The sequence below is a fragment of the Bombyx mori genome, chromosome 21, assembly GCF_030269925.1.
Source record: "Bombyx mori chromosome 21, ASM3026992v2".
Lineage (NCBI taxonomy): Eukaryota > Metazoa > Arthropoda > Insecta > Lepidoptera > Bombycidae > Bombyx > Bombyx mori.
The window spans coordinates 2,122,079-2,145,703 of NC_085127.1; the positions used below are offsets into that span (position 1 = coordinate 2,122,079).

At 39.4% G+C, this 23,625-nt stretch overlaps 1 protein-coding gene across 1 annotated transcript; it reads left to right on the top strand.

Annotated features, from left to right (window-relative positions):
• Positions 1–1,177: 1,177 nt before the first annotated feature.
• Positions 1,178–22,729, top strand: LOC101742052 (clavesin-2). The gene is made up of 6 exons (XM_038018498.2): positions 1,178–1,320; positions 14,316–14,486; positions 17,915–18,009; positions 18,895–19,039; positions 19,678–19,871; positions 20,629–22,729. The coding sequence occupies exons 1-6, from the start codon at positions 1,242–1,244 to the stop codon at positions 20,926–20,928; spliced, it is 984 nt and encodes a 327-aa protein (XP_037874426.1). The 5' UTR covers positions 1,178–1,241; the 3' UTR covers positions 20,929–22,729.
• Positions 22,730–23,625: the final 896 nt, after the last annotated feature.

The following is a 23,625-nucleotide window of genomic DNA, read 5'->3' on the forward strand; positions in this document are numbered from 1 at the left end:
AAAAAAAATACTAATATTTTCTGTATTTTAGTTAAACGGACGCATTATAAATGGAGTTTTTTCTATATTAATACTTTTTAATTTAATATGTATTACGATTCTTAGTCATATGTAACTTAACTTTAAATCCTTATACAAAATCTATCATAAATAGTAAAAATTATTTAAAAAATTACATTAATTTGAGTTTGTGGCCATCCATGCCCGGGGGTCCGTGGCATTTTGCCAGTCCTACCAACCCACCGTTACGCCAATAGCTGGGACAACTGTTATAAAAAAAAAATAATCTTCCAGTGTCAATATGGATGACAGCATTCACGTAGCGATCTCGTGGGTTTGGGTGTGGCTTTCCGTAATCACAGAACACCAGGATGGTAAACCAGCTCTTTATTTACATCGCTAAAGTGACACTCCCGAAAGATGACAATGTTAAAGTCTGTTAAAGTGTTATCAGAATACATCACTACTAAGATACTAAGATTGAACATCAACTTTGCATTTAAAGTAGGTACGTTTAGAATTGTATAAACCAGGAAAATAGTTTTTCCATTGAATGTAAGTTCATGCTGTAAGTATATGGTATGTTTATTCAAGGCTGATTTAAGGTAAAATCAGTTTTATTGCTAACGTGACAAAGCAGAATTGTAAAATGCGATCCATGTGAATGTAATGTGCATGTAAATACTAGGTTTGCATCTGAGCTAAGTTCAAGGTGTCATAACAGAGATAATTTATTCTTTTGTTCAGAGCTAATGGTCCCTCAGACAGAATCACTTTTGTCTGCAAAATGAATACGATTCATTACATGGTATCACTAAGCAGTTAATCAATTCATTGCATTTTTCGAATGTTTTTGCAAAAATAAAAAGTCACGCGGGGTGCGTCTCCCATATACCTACGCGTTGTACGTTTTGCCACTGAATAGGCACTAAACATGAACTTACCGAAACAGCAAGAATATTTTGTGTAGTACATAGTTAGTTAATTTTCCGTGTAGGGTAGTTTAATCGCCTCGGCTTGGAGGCTCGACACTGCATAAACGAAGGCTTCAATGACCTTCCTTTTCGAGAATACACCATGTTAAACTTTATCAAAAACTTTGTTCATGGGAGATATTTACTATAAAATATAGAATACTCTTTATATGAAAATTAGAATAACGTTTTTGATCGTTTTTAATTGGGTAAAACTATAAACTAACTGATTAATGCGATAAATAAAGATATGAAGCATCGTTTTTTATGACTTCGTGTTACTGGCCAAGAAGACGGGTGCCCATTTGTTTGTTTTGTGTGCCTGTATATTTGTATTTGTCTTCGTGTAAGTATTATCTTAAGTAAATAATAAATGTAAGATTCATTATGCGTAGATAACCTATTACTTATTGAATCATTTTTCACACATAATTTCAACAGATGGCGCTAGTTTCGTTGTTAACATAAAGTGACCAAATGAACGATAACCGATGGAGGACGCTCGTTTGGTGCTATAATTACAAAATAGAACTGACAAATTTATTTAATTTTATTTATTTGTGCCCGCGCTCGTGGAGTGATGTGACGTGTGCAGTGGCGGAGTGTTGTTATTTGTTTCAAACAATGAAGTGATTGTGATTGTTCGCAGTTTTTTGTTTAATTTTGTTTTAGTTCTTTGTTTTTCAACGGTAAGCTGTCATATGGTTCCTTTGTTAATGCTGTCATTATTTTCCTTGAATAACTTTAATACGAATATTAATTTAAGCTGTATTTTAAAATACGTCGTACGAAAAGGTCCTTGTTGGCGAATTCGTGATTCATGTGATGACATGTTTTAATTTTATGACAACGAACTCTAAACTAGATCTAGTATTTAATCAAATCGACATTCTCCGTAATCGTTTGCCCTTGATATATTTTTTAAAGCATTTAATTTTATAACGTTACGACATTCGTGGCACACAGTGTTTTCTGTTTGTAGTTAGTTTAATCGCGATTGAAAATTATTATTGCACTAACAGGGTTCCGTCTTCATGGAAGACCGCCCACGTCCACCCTATCCCCAAGAAGGGTGACCGGTCGGACCCATCGAGCTACAGGCCTATCGCGATAACTTCCTTGCTTTCCAAGGTGATGGAGCGAATTATAAACACACAACTCCTGAAGTATCTTGAGGATCGCCAGCTGATCAGTGACCGACAGTACGGTTTCCGTCACGGTCGCTCAGCTGGCGATCTTCTTGTATACCTTAGTCACAGGTGGGCTGAAGCCTTGGAGAGCAAGGGCGAGGCTCTTGCTGTGAGCCTTGATATCGCGAAGGCCTTCGACAGGGTCTGGCATAGGGCACTTCTATCGAAGTTACCATCTTACGGAATCCCCGAGGGTCTCTGCAAGTGGATCGCTAGCTTTTTGGATGGGCGGAGCATCACGGTCGTTGTAGACGGTGACTGTTCTGATACCATGACCATTAACGCTGGCGTTCCACAAGGTTCGGTGCTCTCCCCCACGCTTTTCATCCTGTATATCAATGACATGCTGTCTATTGATGGCATGCATTGCTATGCAGATGATAGCACGGGGGATGCGCGATATATCGGCCATCAGAGTCTCTCTCGGAGCGTGGTGCAAGAGAGACGATCAAAACTTGTGTCTGAAGTGGAGAACTCTCTGGGGCGAGTCTCCGAATGGGGTGAATTGAACTTGGTTCAATTCAACCCGATAAAGACACAAGTTTGCGCGTTCACTGCGAAGAAGGACCCCTTTGTCATGGCGCCGCAATTCCAAGGAGTATCCCTGCAACCTTCCGAGAGTATCGGGATACTTGGGGTCGACGTTTCGAGCGATGTCCAGTTTCGGAGTCATTTGGAAGGCAAAGCCAAGTTGGCGTCCAAAATGCTGGGAGTCCTTAACAGAGCGAAGCGGTACTTCACGCCTGGACAAAGACTTTTGCTTTATAAAGCACAAGTCCGGCCTCGCATGGAGTACTGCTCCCATCTCTGGGCCGGGGCTCCCAAATACCAGCTTCTTCCATTTGACTCCATACAGAGGAGGGCCGTTCGGATTGTCGATAATCCCATTCTCTCGGATCGTTTGGAGCCTCTGGGTCTGCGGAGGGACTTCGGTTCCCTCTGTATTTTATACCGTATGTTCCATGGGGAGTGCTCTGAGGAATTGTTCGAGATGATACCAACATCTCGTTTTTACCATCGCACCGCCCGCCACCGGAGTAGAGTTCATCCATACTACCTGGAGCCACTGCGGTCATCCACAGTGCGTTTCCAGAGATCTTTTTTGCCACGTACCATCCGGCTATGGAATGAGCTCCCCTCCTCGGTGTTTCCCGAGCGCTATGACATGTCCTTCTTCAAACGAGGCTTGTGGAGAGTATTAAGCGGTAGGCAGCGGCTTGGCTCTGCCCCTGGCATTGCTGAAGTCCATGGGCGACGGTAACCACTCACCATCAGGTGGGCCGTATGCCCGTCTGCCTACAAAGGCAATAAAAAAAAAAAAAAAAAAAAAAAAAAGAGTTTGAACCCGCTTATTGGCGAACGAACTTAAGGTTGAAAATCGCATACCACGTTTCATTAATATAAAATTTAAAATAAATCTCGAAAAATTTGATTTAAATAATAATTGGTGGAAGAGGTCCTCTTCACTGGTGGTAGGACTTCTTGTGAGTCCGCGCGGGTTGGTACCACCACCTTGCCTATTTCTGCCGTGAAGCAGTAATGCGTTTCGGTTTGAAGGGTAGGGCAGCCGTTGTAACTATACTGAGACCTTAGAACTTATGTCTCAAGGTGGGTGGGGCATTTAGGTTGTAGATGTTTATGAGCTCCAGGAATTGTAGTATGAGCTCCAGTATTGTCAATATTTTTAATTGAAATTTAATTTTTTAATTTTTTTATTGCTTAAACGGTTGGACGTGCTCACAGCCCACCCGGTGTTAAGTGGTTACCGGAGCCCATAGACGTCTGCAACGTAAATACAACCCACCTTGAGATATGAGTTCTAAGGTCTCAGTATAGCACAACAGCAGCTAGGGCCCTGTAACTGCTATACTTTAAGACAATTTTTAATGGAAACTAGCCACACCTTGTAGCTGATGCCCCTAAACTTATACATTGTTGAAGCTAAGGCATTTAATTATTGTATAAAATCACACAGAAAATAAAAAAAAATGTAAATCATACAAGTCTTTATTTGTTATAGACAAATTGATAAAATTTTATCAATTTATGGTTTCTGAAAATTTACAAAGCCCTTCATTAAAAATAAAATAGAGGATAGGTAATACTGTACTGTACTGCAGTATTAGCAACACTCCGGTTTGAGCCCCGTGAGCTCACCTACACGTTAGGGTGAAGCTGAAATAGCCTCTCAAGGTTATCAGCATAGGTAGACCAAAAAAATCATTTTCGTTTGCTGACGTCAAGAGAAGATTCCTGAATTGTTCTGGGACAACAAACGTAATTGGTGTACTCAATTTTTCTCTTAGCTCGATCACCCTATTCGCCCCTGCGATGTCTGACGGTGGTGTTAATACAATCCACACACGAGAACCCTCTCATCGTGGCCGCCGGCAACTACATTCCCGATCCTGCGGACAGAATGGAAAGCAGTCGACGTCGCCCAAAACACGTCATCTCGGATCCTCCCGATCCACTAACGGTGATTTTAGGTACCTCAAGCACCGGTCACCGTTCTCGTCGAACCCGTCGCTTGCGACGAAGGGCTCGACGAGTAAATTAACTCTCAGACACAGCCCACTGAGTTTCTCGCCGGATCTTCTCAGTGGGTCGCGTTTCCGATCCGGTGGTAGATTCTGCGAGGCACGGCTCTTGCTAGGGTTCGTGTTAGCAACGTCATCAGGTTTGAGCCCCGTGAGCTCACCTACAAACGTTAGGGTTACGCTGAAATAGCCCCGAAGGCTATCAGCTTAGGTAGGAAAAAAAAAAAGGTGTTAATAGTTGTGGCTTCTCCAAAATATATATGTAGGTACACGTCTCCTTTTCTTCCAGTCAGCCCAGGCTCGTCCTCATCTGAACGCAGGCCTCCCCCAAGACTCGCCACAATAACCGGTCTCGTGCAGCCTTTACGAGTATTCGTTATGATTGTTGGTCATTTTTTCGTTTAAGTTCAAAGTTGAGTGAGTTGCGGGAGGCCGCTAAATAAACGCACTTCACTTTAAGTACAATTAGGTTCTTCAAGCTGAAGCATCTTAATCTAAAACGCTTATAGTACTTCAGTTCGATATGTATATATGTTACGGTAAAAGTACACTCTTAGGAAATGTACACTTTTACCGGTAAATGTGCACATTTGCCAAAAAAGTTAGGTATATGTGAACTGAATATAATGTATATGTAAATTTCACGGCGAATGTGTACTCTTGCCTTCGCGTTTTGGTAAATTTTTGGGCTGCAATTAAAAAACATCTGTCTGATGTTTTCAATAGAGATATTCGCGAAATTCGCATAATGTAATCACATCATGCCTTAGGTGTTTTGACGATTGAGCCGTCCTTGGCCTAATAGGACGCGGCGTACTCGAATATGCGTTTAATCTGTGGTTTGATCTTGAGATTTTTTTTTAAATTCTAAACGATTACGAGGTGAACGAACACGCCGATTCCAGAAAGAACTGTGTCCCGGGAGACGCCTAAGAGATTAGAAAATCAGTTCAAACAATCCCTAAAAGGCTTCCCGTGGAAGGGACTTCAAATAAAAAAACACAGAGTTCCAAAATGTAAATCGACTTTGCAAGTCACTACAAAACGCTCCGGTCCCCGTTCCCGTCGAACCCGTCGCTTGCGACGAAGGGCTCGACGAGCGAACTAACCCATAGACACAGCCCACTGAGTTTCTCGCCGGATCTTCTCAGTGGGTCGCGTTTCCGATCCGGTAGTAGATTCTGCGAAGCACTGCTCTTGCTAGGGTCAGTGTTAGCAACTCTCCGGTTGAGCCTCGCGAGCTCACCTACAAAGGTTGGGGCGAACCTGAAATAGCCTCTCAAGGCTATTAGCATAGGTAGGAAAAAAAGAAGAAAAAAAAACGCTTCAAAGATATTAGCCGAGTCCATTATTACCAAAATATCACAGACCACGGTAATCTTGTTACGTTAACTATTAGTTCGAAGTACTGTGACGGCTTGTACGCAACATGGCTGTTACAAAAGCTTTGTAAAAAAAAGACGTTGCGTTATTTACGTTGCGACAGTAACACCCGTTTTTCGAGACACCGTATCTTAGAACAGCTGCTGGTCAAAGACCTCTTCGCTAATGAGCGGCTGATGGCGCAGCTTAGATCCATTGCTCTGCACGTTTGTAATCAGATTCGCCTGTACATTGTACAAAGCAACGTATATTGTACAAAATTAAACAAACACAAGCTTGATGTGCCGATGAGTAGGTTACATAAGATACGAAATTAATTCGGGTGTTTGTATGTGCGCCTGTACAACAAAATCCCACAAGATGTTCAGAACCTACATATAAATAGGTTTAAGAAAACTATTAAAGAACATCTGTGCAATAAAGCTTAATATAAAGTCAATGATTAGCTAGAAGATTGCACAAAGTATGAATGAGTTGCTCGCTCCGGACATTTCAATATTGCAATAATTGTTACGTTATAATACATCTTGTAAAAAAAATTTATATTAAAAAAAATTACATGCTCGCTGAGTTTCTTGCCAGTTCTTCTCAGGACGGAGGCTAGTTTTTGTGAATTGGTGGTAGTTCTTTTTGACGTTCAAAAAGTCTGTATTTTCATTAATGTTGAATAAAAAAAATGATTTGATTTAATTTAAAAGAGACGTTAAAAAAAGGTATTGTTTTCTACTCCTTGAGACCTTCCTTAAGAACTTGCCTAGAAGTATATTATTTTTAAAATACAAATTCTCCTCGTTTCCATCTCCAAAAATAGAACGAAATTACCTAATGTTAATTTAAAAAATTATATACAAAACTGTTCTTCGCTATCCCTGTGCGTTTTTTTTTCTTTTCTCTTTCAATCATAAAATGCGCGGGGAAGTTATAAGGCTTTTAATTAAAATATGGCACACGAACAAGGCAGCAGATTAAAAATGAATTTGTTCTAGTGTTTAAAAAAAACAGATTACCTGTGAATAAGACGCAACCCGTGTCCTCTCTTAATTAAATCAATATAAATAATAAAGAATGTGAACTGATAAATGAGTCGTCTATTATCAAAGGTGGCAATCTGTGCATTTGGACAAAAAAATGTTATTGATATGTCAATACAGATTGATTTGAATATAATCGTTTCCTTCAATGAATACGGTTCAAAACCTGCTTTAAATAAAGGTTAATAGTTAACCTGTTATTTATCTAAGATGTCGTTCAGAAGAGTTTTGTGACTGCCAATGGAATACAAAGTCAATAATTCGTTTTTCTGATTTACCAATAATTGTCCAAAAGTCACATTGCCGGCTTTGATAATAGTCGACTCAATTATAAAACTGTGGGAATGTTTGTTGTGTCTGAAAAAAATTGAGTTGTTTTCTAGTCCTTCTGGAATGTTTTTTGTTATAGGACTATAACCCTGGTACGTTATATGAGCCCGCGAGGGTAAACCATTAATAAGTTATGCTTTGAAAGATTTTCCTGAGCGCTATGAAATGTATTTTTTGTATTTTTTCAAACGAGTTTTTTGGCTAATACTCCGCATCAGCGGCTTGGCCGTGCTCCGGGCATTGCTGATGTCCATGGTCGACGGAGCCTACTTACCGGTGGCAGTAAGCTCGCCTACCTGCAAAGGCAATCTATCTATCTTCTATCTATCTCTCAACCCACATACGTCCACTGCTGGTCATTCATTGCAAAGGCAATAAAAAAAAATTTCAATTTTAATCGAAATTAAGAAAGTGTCAGCAATTTGAAAGAATGCAGGGTGATGATTTGGTAATGAAATACGAAAGGAAAATAAATGCCTAAGGATATTTTTCGACAGATTATGAAACAACGTGATATTAAGGTTTATTGCTTATTTATTAGAAGACTAATTAAAGGCTATTAGAAATATGCATATTCTAAAATAAATTCAATCAGATGCCCTTGCTGATTACGATGAGGTCATTAAAGTTTTTGTATCCAATTAAAACTGAGCAATGAAATTAAATTGTAATTCTGTAAATTCATTTACGTTTTTTTTCTATTGGAGAATTTTTTATTTGTCGTCACAATTCAGAAGTTCTTAAATCGGGCTAATTATTATTTCAAAGTATAAGACGTCTGGTGCATTCGTATGGAGCGATGCGGCCATAGATAATACACATAATATTTGAGGATGCGTTGTGGCGGTGTTCGAATCCCGCAGGCGGCAGACCATAGATATATCCCAAAAATTTCAAAGGAAATACATACTTAGCACATGTTCACGAATGACTTTTACGCTGAATGGATATAATACGTTTGTGATAAAAAATAAAACCGCAAAAAAAATATTTACGTATTTATATTTTTAGCAATTGCTTAATAATTTAAATTAAAAAAATTGAACTAACAAGCAACAATATAATTTAAGAATCAAATAAAATACAAAAGTGGGTAGGGACGATCGACACAGAATATTAAATCTAAGACAAGTGAACGCTGCGCGCGCTTCCAGCCAAAGTGATCCGAGGTGGCGTGATGTCCCCGCTGGTCGGTCGGTTGCCCCTCCAGATGACGTCACGAGTCCACGTAAGTGCTCGTCATCAATGGCTCCGCCCATCGACTTTGACTTAAGAGGCAGTCGCCTCTAATACGGCCTCTCCTGACTGGTGGACGTCCACGTTCACCTTGATGTCATGACCGTCTTCAATCTCTGACGATGCAGGACTCACTGTGTGCACAGCGTCTCTATCGGGTTGTTCTATGATATCGCCATTAGCTGTAATAGAAATAAATTGTTTGCATTACAATCATGATTTTTGTACCATGAACCATTAGTAAGAGTTAGTAGTTATTGTGAGCATTTTACATCACATTTCAGTGTGTTCATGTATAGTAGGCTCTTGTTGAGTTACATTAGATGTACTGATGACATGGCACTGTTACCATATCGGGTGTATAATATGCTGTGAGAGTAAAGTCTGGTTGACATGGCCAAGTTAACATGTCAAGCCAATACACTCGTAACGTGAACTGCGTTTCCACGTCACACCTTTACGTGAACTTTGTTACCACGTCACAACATATACGTGAACTATGTTACCACGTTACAACATCTATGTGAACTATGTTACCACGTTACAACATCTACGTGAACTATGTTACCACGTAAATCTCTGCGTGAACTATGTTACCACGCTACGTGAACTATGTTACCACGTCGCAAGGTTTACGTTACTCAGTAGGCATATGCACACAACTCTTACATGACCAGATCGTAGTAAACCAAAAAACTGAACCATAACAATCATTGATAACACAAGGTCAAAACACAATAATCAAAAACCACAACAACTGAGATCGTATAAAACGTTCTTGGCCTGGCTGTCAGCGCAGCTAGTGTCATTGATGCCTACCCATATTATCATTACCACAAATGATAAAACCAATACACATCACTTCACAATATAGTCAGCGACTCTCAGGTCGTTACTAGATCAACACAACAATAGTCTCCTTTGAGACCCAGGTCTTCGCTATACCACCAGCCGCCCATCGCCCTCTTGAACAACTCACAAGTTAATTGCAGTCGCGACTACGGGCAGGTGCGTACAGTACGACCAAATGGTGATGGTATCAGCTGTACCACTCCATGGAGGTACTCTCACCTCACTCATCACAGTCTTCTACGTTTAACTCGTCAGTAGGGCAACTTTTCTTTATGTAATCATGAGTGTTATAGGTTCTATTACCAGTTAAAGCGATCTATCTTCATTAGATCATCAAATTTTACTAACTTAGCTACTTTGCTTCTCTCTCTCTCTCTCTTTCTCTCTCTCTCTTTTGCTTATCGGTGTCGAAATCATTCAAACTTCTGTGAAGTCTTGCTTTAATATTTCGGGACTGAAGCATTCGGCACCAGAATCCAAATAAAAATAATTCGACTCACCAGATTGTTCTAATTTCCCAAAAATTACCCGATATTACGCAGCTACCGGCACGTCGCTTGCGTGCTACTGCCGCAGGAACCATCGAGGGCCCGAGCTGGCGGCAATGCCCGTGAGGCACCATCCTTACCATTCAGTAAGGTCCACGGATTGCCGGATCTAGATTTCCTGTAGACTGTGAGTTATTACCAAAACAAGTTTATCGACATTAAAAACGACTGCTGCTCGTCGGTGCCCGTCCACGCGAGCATCATGTCGCTTTTCACTCCGTGATACCAATTGATGAGCTCTACCTCGACCTAGTTCTCGACGAACTTCACGGCTCCGAGACACCTCAGTCGTGACATCACTAATTTTCACTCCGTGGTACCAATTGATGAGCTCTACCTCGACCTAGTTCTCGACGAACTTCACGGCTCCGAGACACCTCAGTCGTGACATCACTAATTAGTGTCCTCACCACAGGTGTAGCGGCGTCTGTTCCCACCAGAAGCTGCAGGGCGGATGTCTGTTGTCTTGCGTTTTGTAATGTTCAGAATGAGCTGTACTCTCAATAGTTCAATTGACCATTTTGCCAACATAATCCCGAATTCACCTCTGGAAGCATGCAGTCAACCCCAAGAATGTTTGACATTACGCGTCACTGGTGACTCAACTAGTACCTGAACCCTACGAGGACTCGGCCTAACCTGACCTCCACTAAAAATTAAATCAAATCGTGAATCTGTAGACTAGCGTTCGCGAGTCAACCAGAGGGCCCATTATGCCCCGTATCATTATTAAAGTTTCGAGTTTGTCAGTCAGACCTCTGACCATCTTAAGACAGAGCAACGATCTCCTGGCGCACTCGACGTATGAGGCATAGCAATCTGATGCTAATTGCATAGCATTATAAAGAATATTGGCATAGTCTAACTTTCGCGGACACAACGGCTTAAAGTCTTTTACGAAGTTAGTTACCCCACGTCCGGTCAGTAGACAATCACACGTGTAACCAAGTACGCTCATCACTCTTAAGACAGCCCAAAACTCGTGACAAATACTCGGTGCCTTCCCAGTTAAGGATCTAGCCCGTTCTACTTCCTTACAAAATGTGTCTATGTATTGCACGGCAGGGTAAAACTTATAAATAAGGTAACCATGAGTTCGATCTGAATTTACGAATCTAATGGATTCGGTTAACATCCGTGCTGATGTGGTAGTTGCCTCTTTATTGTCACAACGCATGGTGGAACTATTTTACATCTATTCTCAAACGCGGGTACAATCGACACGGCGATGGAACAAGACGGCGTCCCGTTTACATGATCACCGACCTGGACAGTCGGACTGTTGTCTAATTGACGTATTGATGGAGTGTGTTGCCGACTAGTAACATTTTGAACCCTTCGAATGTTATTTCCACCCATCGAAACTGAGCATTCAGTCTCGAGCATGTTCTATCGCGTCAATAAAAATAGACCGTAAGGTCGGTTGTGATAAAGTCGTTGAGCTAGTTACTTGGTGATTTATTACATTTGATAAGAGGGTATCCGACAAAAAATTTACTTCGCACCAAGAATCGATATCATTAACGCTGGGGTCAAAATTAGAAATATAAAAATTGTTCGACCTTACTTTGGACAGTGCACTTAATGCTCCGATGATCCTGTCTGTAGCGTCGTACGCGCGGGACTCTGACAGCGGCGGTGATGTGATTCCCAACGCCACCACGGGTCCGGCGCCACCACCGTCCGCGGTCGAGGGACGTGCGTCTTCTATCTCCGACCCTAGCGGGCTCGACTCACGCGCAACGTTCACATTTGAGTTTTAAGCAATTAAACGCGCCAACATTATTCCTAATTGGTCTCGAACATTCGGCGAATGCGAGCGTCTTCCTACCCTGCTTCCAGTTACACGTATATCGGTCATTACGTTGTTAATTTAATGCAAATTTTAAAAATAAACTGTACGCCAGGATAACCCAAAAACGGATAGAGCACAAGCCCTATCCCACTTCTGATTTTAGCAATTGCTTAATAATTTAAATTAAAAAAATAGAACTAACAAGCAACAATATAATTTAAGAATCAAATAAAATACAAAAGTGGGTAGGGACGATCGACACAGAATATTAAATCTAAGACAAGTGAACGCTGCGCGCGCTTCCAGCCAAAGTGATCCGAGGTGGCGTGATGTCCCCGCTGGTCGGTCGGTTGCCCCTCCAGATGACGTCACGAGTCCACGTAAGTGCTCGTCATCAATGGCTCCGCCCATCGACTTTGACTTAAGAGGCAGTCGCCTCTAATAATATAATACTTCTGTGCGTGTGTTTGTCACTGAACTCCTCCTAAACGGCTGGACCGATTTGAATGAAATTTTCTTTGTACCTTCAGGTGGATTCGAGAATGGTTTAGATTTACAAATCAGCCCGGCAGATGGCGCTGCAGTCGGTATCTAGGTTGTTTATCTTTCCTAGAAATCATTTATATGACAAAACCACGTTTGCCGGGCCAGCTAGTTTACTATACAATTGAGATATAGAAATAATTTACTTCGTGATATCTGCAAGTTCCGGTAACCACTAAGCATCGGTATGCTTAAACCAGACACAGCCCACTTAGTTTCTCGCCGGATCTTCTCAGTGGGTAGCGTTTCCTATCCGGTGGTAGATTCTGCGAAGCACTGCTTTTGCTAGGGCTAGTGTTAGCAACGTCGTCAGGTTTGAGCCTCGTGAGCTCACCTACTTGTTAGATTACGCCAGCAAGGCTATACAAGCTTAGGTAGGGAAATAAAGTGTGCTCAGTGCGAGTGTTTTTCTTCTGCTTGCCGCTAGGGGCCCTGTTCTCCATACAAAATTGAGTTAACTTTTACGTGATCGAGAAGTTAATAAACTCGCACTTAGCACACTGGCGGACCTCGAACTCGTTCACCAGTTTACGCAAACAAAAAAAAACCGTTCAGATTTCAATAAATTTTGGCGGATTCCATATTACAAAGATTGATAAAAAAAGCCGCTCACACTTCGAACCATCAACTTCAAGTACAAAAGTACTTTTCTACAATAGCATTGTGTATTCAATGTGGGAATGTACATCTTCTGTGACTAAGACTTGGCCACGAATAACAATTACTTCTTAAATTATTCATCAGTTGCAAGAGCTAAGGACAAATGCATACAATACTGTAGTACATTTGTACATACGTATGTCATCATTAACGTGACCTTTTTTTTTTTCGTCAAAGCGGGACGCCTACCGAATTTCGTATATAAACAAATACACATACGTCACGTCAAACACACATAGGGTACGTCGGAGTAAGATGTTATATTTAAGTGCAAAATAAAAAATATGGTCTAAAAAATGACTTGAAATAATTTTATTATGGTATCTCACCCTCCCTGACATCTTAATTCTTACACGAACTTGCCCTTAAAATAATATTTATAAATAATTTCGTAACAAAAAACTACTTTTCTACAGCAAAATTAGAGTTGCTTTAGTAGGTATTTTGTAATACAATAAGGATTTGGTCTAAATAAGTATTCGGTAAGTTTCTAATGGACAACAGATAAATGAAAGCGGGACATTTTTGTTCTCGTTGGGGACAGGGAGCCTGAAAGCGGGACAATCCCGCCCAAAGAAGGACGTATGGTCACGCTAGTCATCATAGTCATAGTTCCTTTTGGCAGAGCAGTCGTGGTCATGTGGAATACTTGTTTATTAAAGCCTTGACAGCTGTTCTCCATAGTTCGTGAACTGAGGCTTAGCGCACGCTCTCGTTAAGTGGGGCTTTAGCAAGGATTTTCATCTGATTAATCCAGCGAATGGGTTTCGTTCACCAGATCATTTACCAATGACCCTACCCTGAAGAAGTGTCTCGATAGATATGTATGTGTAAGGAACTCTCATGATGTTGAGTTTTTCTCGAAACGCCCGTGGCTAGAACGTTCGGTGTACTCGTATCGATGCGAATGGCGAGCTTCAAATTAATCTAACAGTCATTGACGACTTCCGTAAAGAATCGTGAATTAATATGCGTAATTAGGGCTAGGTCGTCTTTTGAGCCCGCCTGGGTAGATACCATCATTCTGCCTGCTTATGCAGTGGAAGTGGCTGAATACAATAAAAGAGAGTTTGCCTTCAGGTCTTTTGTGGGTCAGCTCGAAGGTACGCTGTGGTCAGCATGAGCTGTGTGGAGATTCCACTACCTTCGTTGTTCTGTATAGACTTTTTTATAGACTCTTTAAAATTACTTTACCTTAATTGTGGTTAAAATATTGAAAAATTAAAATTACAGACTGGAGCTACCAGGACATCATAATGTTCGAGTGCTTTCAAGAGATCGCCTTCGAGGCCGAGGTGAACACGGAAGAAAACCCCGAACTGCTGGAGATGGCTCGGGAGCTCTGCAACGAGAACCCAGCTACCAGGGCGACAGCGATTACGGAGCTACGACAGATGATATTCAGTAAGTGTCTTTTCTAAAAAATAAGTTTTTTTTTATATGTATTTATTGCTTAGTTGGTTGGACGAGCTCACAGCCCACCTGGTGTTGAGCGGTTACTGGAGCCTACAGACATCTACAACGTAAATGCGCCACCCACCTTGAGATATAAGTTCTATGGTCTCAGTTAGTTACAGCGGCTGCCCCACCTTTCAAACCGAAACGCATTACTGCTTCACTGCAGAAATAGGCAGGGCGGTGGTACCTACCCTTGCCTTGACATCTTTTTAACTAAGGACCTGGATCTCTTTGCACTGCCACTACTAATTCTCTGTCATCCATAAAAGCGATTACCTATTATTTTTGTGTAAATTTCCGTTGTTTTTATATTGTGTAGCTATTCATTGTTATGCTATTTTAATTACAGCTTATCTACACAATAAAAAAAAATACCTTGAATTTAGTAGGACTGTGATAGTAACTGCCATTTCGCAAAAGTAGGTTTTCTAAATAAGTCCGTGAAAAAATTTATATTGTTTCTATAATAAATAATATAATAAATAAATAATAATGTGAGTCCCATTTATGCAAAGAGAAAGATGAAGACGGAATCATATTTTTTTTTTTTTTTATGTGCCTATCTGCGATCTGTCCTGGACTAAGAGGGGACATTTGTGGGGACAAATGTCCCCATGGTATAGGTACCATGACCCATGGTACCTATACCACAAATGTCCCCATAGCAACTAATATAATTATATGTATGTGTTAGCGGTAATTATATTGCAATGATGCTACGTCAGGCTCGGGATTGTCGGGCTGTCGATAGCACGTTAGGTTGTAATGTACATAATAATATACGTTAGTCACTTAACTGAACAAGTTTCTTATTAATCCTTGCCCGATATAGAGACTCAACACTGGTGACCCCGACGTGCTATCGACAGCCCGATAATTCCGAGACTGACGTAGCATCATTGCAATATAATTACCGCTAACACATACATATAATTATTAGTTGCTATGGGGACATTTCTGGTCCCTACAATGATTTTAGTGATAATTATTGGCATTAGGTAGATTTGGTACGGATTTTTTCCCTACCTATTCGCTGGTAGCTTATGGGGCTGTTTCAGCTAAGCCTGGAAGGTTAGTGGAGCTCAAGGGCTCAACCTAAGATAATTTACGAACACCAGCCCTAGCAAGAGCAGTGCCTCGCAGTATCTACCACCGGATCGGAATCGTGGCCCATTGAGAAGATCCGGCGAGAAACGATTTAATGATTTTATTAAACATCAAATCTAAAAACTTTGCTCACTTAATATGTACACATGTAGTTACAATGTAATCGTATATATAGTTATAGTATTTTTTAAGTTTTTATATAAAGTATTTATAAAAAGTGACCAACCACAAAAAACCCAATTAGATTCGTTTGTACAGTTCTTTTGAAATTCAACCGGTTTTTGTATTTTATTATAAAAACCGCAATGACCCTTGTTCTATACAATGTGTAACATCGATCATAGTTGATCATAAATTAGTAAAGACTACTCAGCTGATTACAGATTGAATATCTTTGATTAAAGTATAATAGTAAACAAATTTTAAGAGAATTTTATTTTGCACACTTATTTATGATGCAATTTTGAATTTAAATATCATTTTTTTTAATTGTTTGACCAACAGTATAATAATATTTCAAAAAACAGCTAAAACAATAACCAAACAAATTTCCACCATCAAAATCACATATAGGTAGAAAGTGAAGTTTGGTTGTGAATTGAATGAAAATTAGTTTGGTTTTATATTTTCAATAAACGGTAGCAACGCTACTGAGTTGAATACGATTTGTTATTGAAAAATTAAAATTATAAAAAAGCACAATTTAGTAAACAGAATGATCTGTAGTGTAAATTATAATGGTAGGAGCAGATGGTAGGTAGATGTATGGACGAGCTCACAGCCCATCTGGTGTTAAGTGGTTACTGGAGCCCATAGACATCTACAACGTAAACGCGCCACCCACCTTGAGATATGAGTTCTAAGGTCTCAGTATAGTTACAACGGCTGCCCCACCCTTCAAACCGAAACGCATTACTGCTTCACGGCAGAAATAGGCGGGGCGGTGGTACCTACCCGTGCAGACTCACAAGAGGTCCTACTACCGGTAATTACGCAAATAGTACTCATTTACTACTTAGCATTTGGCGTATTAGGCAGATTTTCTGATACTTGTACCCGGCCGAATAACTTTGTTGAAATGACGAGTCATCATCATCATCATTATCCTGCTGCCCTTCTCCCAGTCACCTGGGGTCGGCGCAATATGTTTTCTCCTTCCATACCTACTCTTATGTCATATACCATTTCTTCGTTCACTCTTACCCATGTCGTCTTTCACGCAATCCATCCATTTCTTTTTAGGTCTACCTCTTCCTCTATATCCTTCCACATCCATAGTCAACACTCTCTTACCAACCTCATTTTCATTTCGTCTCATCACGTGTGCATACTATCCCAAACGCGCACTTCTCAGCTTCTCTGTCACAGGTGCCACTTTCAGACTTCCTCTAACATATTCATTCCGTATTCTATCCATTCTCGTTACTCCACACATCCATCGCAACATTCGCATCTCTGCTGCATGCAATCGCCTTTCAATCGCCTTTGTTGAATTGACGAGTATGACACGACAAAAACACAATGAAAATTACGATGAAACAAGACTTGTTTTAGAAATTAAGCCTGAAAAACGAAATAATATTCTAGTTAGCTTCAAAGCGTATTTTACAGAGTTAATATTTTTTAAGCGAAGGCTAAACTCCGGAGATGGCACAAAAAATAGACATTAGACAATATTTAATGAAATAGAATACTCGTACTCCAGAATGAATTAACAATCAAAGGCTTAATTGCGTATTCTGTAATTTAATAAGAAAACAACATTTAAAGCCCTTAATCTCTTTTAAAATTAATATTTTAAGCAGCATTACAATATAATACAAAACTGTACTCTCTTTTCACTGAAAAACTGACAGGTGAGTGATTCCGTCTAAGATTATTTTTAAACTAAAGAATTTTAAAGGTTTTAAATGATAATAAAGGTTTTTTTTTACAAATATAAAAAAACGAATATAAAGGCAAAAAAACATTCGTCTTCGTTTTTGAAAACGGTTCCGTTAAACGTCCTGCGTGCTTAGCGCAAGTTTTTAACGTTCTCGATAGCGTAAAAGTTATCCCAATTTTCTATGCAGTTGGAACAGCGCCCCTAGCGGCAAACGTAGGCAAACGATCCCACTCCATACAAATATGAGTTAACTTTTACGCTATCGAGAACGTTAAATACTCACACTACACTGTTCAGTTTTTCGCGTCACGTGATTGAATAAATTGAATTTACATTGTACATAACCCGTTTGCGTTTGACCCTTATGGATTGTTTTCAACAGGTCGCGGAGAGTGTCGCCCTCTGAGGACCGACGATGAGTACCTGCTGCGGTACCTCCGAGCGAGGAACTTTGTTGTACCCAGAGCGCATAAACTGGTGAGTTGTTTTTTACCTCGTAAAAGTTATAACGCGCGTTATTACTGGTGGTAGGGCTTCTTGTGAGCCTGCCTGGGTAGGTACCACCTGTTTCTGCCGTGAAGCAGTAATGCGTTTCGATTTGGAGGCTGTGGCAGCCGAATTATTGAAAAACTGAGACTTAGATCTCGTCTCTAGAAGCATAGATAATACACAAAAATTAGTTATAGATAAGCAACTCAAGCACTCAACAAAAATGTTTAGGGGTGTCGGCCACTAGATGGCTTCGCTTCGATTAGTTTCTCGTTGCTCCTGTAGATGGCAGTAACATATTCCTTATCCTATATTTTATTCATAATGAAGGATTTTGTAAATTTTACGAAACACAAATTGCTAAAATTTAATCTATTTCTCTATAACAAATAAAGACTTGTATGATTTATTATTTTTTTATTTTCTGTGTTTAGTTATACAATAATTAAATGTAACTCTTCACGTTTTGCATAATTTGAAATAATAATCATTTTTTGTTCATGGTCATAAACATAATTTAAAAAATACACAATCAATCTCATTAATTCGCACACACAAAAAATATAATAATAACATCTGTCTCATGAGACTTAGTAATTGGAATAGAGTATAGTAACGCCATCTATCGATTAATTGTAGTGTAACTATTTCTCTACTTATATCTGCCGTGATGCAGTAATGCGTTTTGGTTTGAAGGATGGGACAGCCGTTGTACTGTAAAACCGGGACACTTAGACCTTGTATCTCAAGGTGACTGACTGATCACTTAACACCTGGTAGGCCATGACCTCATCTACCCATCTAAACAATAATAATTAAATTTACGAGTAAAATCTTGAGTCATAAAAAAATTTAATCATTTTATCTTCACAGCTAGTCCGTTATTGCACTTTCCGCGAACAACAAAGGTCCTTGTATGAAGGCGTAGACCTATGGGGCTTGGTGAAGGTGCAAGACGCATACGAAGGCTCCATGTTCGACAGGCCTGATGTCGGAAGACTCTCTATATTTCGATTTGGTAAGCCATTTCCTTTTGGAGCCTTTGGGTTGTCTGGTAGTGGAGCGTCTTGTGAAGCCGCACGGATAGGTACCACGACTCTGTCTATTTATGCCGCGAAGCACTAACGCGTTCCAGTTTAAAGTGTGGGGCTGCCTTTTTAGTACACAATTTATACTAAGACCTCATGTCTTAAAGAGGGTGGTGGAATTCACGTTTTAAACTCTACGGGCTTCGTTAATCATTTATTATTGGTATTCTTCTATAGGTTTAAAGATTACGTTATCTACCCCTTTTTTTCGGGCTGAGGTCCGAACCTCCTTCGAGGTCCCCGTGCCTAGTGGGAGCGCGGGGTATGTGGGACTAGTCCGCGACAGCGAGACCGCGGGCCCAAGGATGTTTTCAGGGCCCTACCCACTAATCACCATCTCAGTATTGGAAGACCAAATGAGGAACGGAATCTAAATAGTGCTGTAAGGTGTGTACGGCATGATACTTGAAAAATTCCCCCCAGTGTCACAAGTGGGGGCAGCAGCGCGACCCACACAAATATGATGTTACGTCTACTGACTAAAGGAAATTCAATTATAGACGCAAAACATAGGCGAAAAGTCCGGTTTTTAAGGTATAACTGTACATCATTCTGTTTGTTATTTCAGGTATGTGGGACCCAAACGAGTTCCCGGTGGAGGACTTGGTTAGGGCCGGCATGGCGATGGTTGAGATTGGGATACGACAACCCAAGCTTCAAGTTCTCGGAGGGACGGTTATTGTCGATCTAGAAGGCATTACACTGCGGCACGTGGCGACCTTGACGCCTACGGTTGCGTACCAGATTGTCTCTTTAATGGGGGTAAGTGCAAATAGTACTTAAATATTTTTTATTGCCTAGATGGGTAAAAGAGCTCATGGCCGATCTGCTCTTATTGGTTACCGAAATCCATAGGCATAAACAAGGTAAATGTCGACACATCTTTTGAGACATAAGCTCTGTATCCCAATTTTATCAACAGCTGCCCAACCCTTAAAACCGAAACGCATTACTGCTTCACGGCAGAAATAGAGTGGTGGTACCTACCCGTGCAGACTCACAAGAGGTCCTATCATCACTAATTAAAGCAAAGCAAATTGAAGCTTTTTTGGTGGGTTTGATTTTTATTATACCATATTATTCTTTTACTGTGGAAGTAATTGTGGATATTTGTGAAGTACGTATTTCATGAATAAAATTTTGGCGCCTGCTTGTCGAATTCGAATCTCAGTTCAGTCGCATCGCTAGATACGAATGCACCATTACCTCTTATGATTCCGCACGGATAGGTACCATCACCCCGCCTATTTCTGCAGTGAAGCAGTAATGCGTTTCATTTTGAAGGGTGGGGCAGCCATTGTAACTATACTGAGACCTTAGAACTTATATCTCAAGGTGGGTGGCGCATTTACCTTGTAGATGTCCATGGGCTCCAGTAACCACTTAACACCCATATAAGCTGTAAAAAAAACAAAAAAAAAACTAAGTAGGTAAGTGAAATATTAGTAAAGTATTTTTATAAGCGAAAATTTTCTATCCATTTAAAACTATAACGATATTTTCATTGTATTATTTTCAGCTCGCGAACCCGACTCGAGTGAAAGGAGCACACTTGATCAATTACTCATGGATATTGAACACGTTTTTTTACTTATTCAAGAAATTCATACCGCGTCGCGCCTGGGACACGATATACTTCCACGGAAACGATCTGAAGTCTTTACAGCAACATATACCCGTGGAGTGTCTGCCGGCGAGATATGGAGGCTCGTGCAGGAGCCACTGCTCGTTTGCCGTGTGGCTGAACAAAATCAAGAAATACCGCGACGATAAATTCGACAGAGAGATGAAAGAATTAGGTTATGTCATTAAAGAATAACTATAGTTGGCTATTAATTATTTACTTGTCTCCCATTATGAGCTCCTGGTACCTCAATTGTAATTATGATTAAAATTTAAATTAAAATTTAATTTAATTATATTAAATAATAAATAGAATTGGTGTAATATTTTCTATATACAGTTAAACAAAAGAAAAACAATGTTGCTCTTTATTCACAAATGACACACAATTTGAGCATACGTACATCTATCTATATAATAATACGTGAAGCAAAAACTTTCTATCCCTTTATACGAAAATAGCGCGGACGGAGGAGTATGAAATTTTCCACACTTATAGAGAATATAAAGAAGAAGTGCACAATGCTAATATTTTTTTTAAATAATGCATAAAAGATACGTTAAATCAATAAAGAAAACATTACACACACTACATACCATGTATTTGACGCACACACGCATGTATACTATTTATTGTCAAACTTTTGTTCTTGACGTCTGTGGTCAAATTGAGAATAGATTAAATATTGTTTGTCTTTATTAATATTTTTTTATAGTGTAGCCTTTGCGAAATTTGTGATTATAGAAGTATAAAATACAATCATAATATGGTACAAACTTACAATTCCAATTAAGTATAGTCGAATTTCGACTACTGTGGGACCTTTAGTATGTATTATTGATAGTAGATCATTTTAAGCTATTGTTTAAGTACGAAACCATACACTGTGTTCCTACTAGAACAATAATTTTGATCTTTTTAAATGTAATTTTAATTAAAAGCCATAACCAACTAATTCGGGCTGTAATATAAACTGATTTTACGGGTAAATCACACCATTATTACTTTTGATTGACGAATCGCTCGTGACCAAGAAAACTGTAGTTAGTATTTCAAACGTCTGAAACAATAAAATGAAAATAATTATCGCGAAATTTAATAGCAGACGTTGATTTAATTATTTTTAATGCACTGTTATATAATATACTGTTATTATTTTATACCATTATTACTATAATAATATGATAAAGCTATTAACTGTTCAAGCATTTTTGAGATTCGTTGACCCCTGACAAAATTAGTATTTAATAAACTAAAAATAAGTTTTATTCTTTAATGTCTACTTGGTTCTTCGTTTCAAATTTATCGATTAAGGATTGAAACAGAAAGGTGTCACATGAATCCTTTTGATTTTGTAACGTTACTAAGACTATAGCGCCATCTATCGTAGAAAAAAAGAAATCGGCTGTTGACCGTAGTAGTTAGTTGATGTAGAAATAAGCACATATATTTCTCTAAACAATTTATAAAATAATATATTATTTAGTTTTAAAACTAAAAAAACTCACGCTTAGGTATCAAACGGAACTAACAATTTATTTCACCTTTTTTTTTTAAATCCGGTTGTTACCGCTCAGGACATGAGAGCGAAGTTATAAAATTATTGTAATATAATCGATCCTTGATGCGTATGGAAATACGCATCAAGGAATACGTTCAAATACTTGGTTACACAAAACATACATATCAAGCTAAAAAACAAAAGATATATTTTAAAAAGTAGGTACCTATAATTACATGATAATATCTATTTTGTTCATTAAAACAAAATTCTATTTTTATAATTTCTAAAGTTTTACAGACTTAGCCTGGATCTACAGACGGTAATATAACGTCAACCTAGCGCTCTCGGGACGCGTAACTTTATGATATATATAAGTACTGTGATTTTGTCTACATATAAATAATATACATTAGATATATAGGTACGTGATTATTCTAAATGTCTACGAATTATTTTGGAACTCAATAAAGCTATATTTGGTAACATGTTAAACTGTTTTATTTTGTTTTGACACCTCTACACACAACATCACTTATGTATATCACTGGGTGGACGAGCTCACAGCCCACCTGGTGTTAAGTGGTTACTGGAACCCATAGACATCTACGACGTTAATGCGCCACCCACCTTGAGATATAAGTTCTAAGGTCTTAAGTATAGTTACAACGGCTGCTCCACCCTTCAAACCGAAACGCATTACTGCTTCACGGCAAATTTATATATTAGTATAGATTTGTAAGATTCATTGACATTAATTTGTCCCAAATCGGAGGTATTCCACCAATCTCATAATAATTTAATTAAGCCATGTCAATGAATACTTGCAGAAACATACAATATTTCTTGCATTCATTGCCATGGCTAAAATCAACATTATAACATCCTTTTTTCTTCTTTTTTTTTTTTCTTTTTCTGGCTGATGTTATGATGCTCGGAGGATACGAGTGTTGGCTAACAGCCAGCATAGGTGGGTTCTATTTTCGTAAATTGTCCGTTCAACGTTGACCCGACCTCGGTTGATCTAAATGCGGCATTAATGAACCATAGCACGCGATACACACGGTCTCTGTTCGTGACACACAGACGCGGCGGAAGGCGGGGTCGCCAGCAACTTTAACATTACGTTGGAAAGAAAACTTTTTTCATTACATTGATGGGTAAACTTAATGAGGATGAGTTACTGACCTTTCTTTCAAAATGCAAATGCGTCACATTTTTTATTCGTCAGCCGCTGACTGTAAGTTCTACTGAGCCCGGAGAACAGGGACCGAGGTCACCGAACCCGTGTGTGTTTGCGCCGTACCGTATTTCTGAGCACCCACAAAAAATATATTTATTTGAATTACCCCGCGGTAGAGCTAGTTGTAAGGCTACCTAATGTTGAGCGA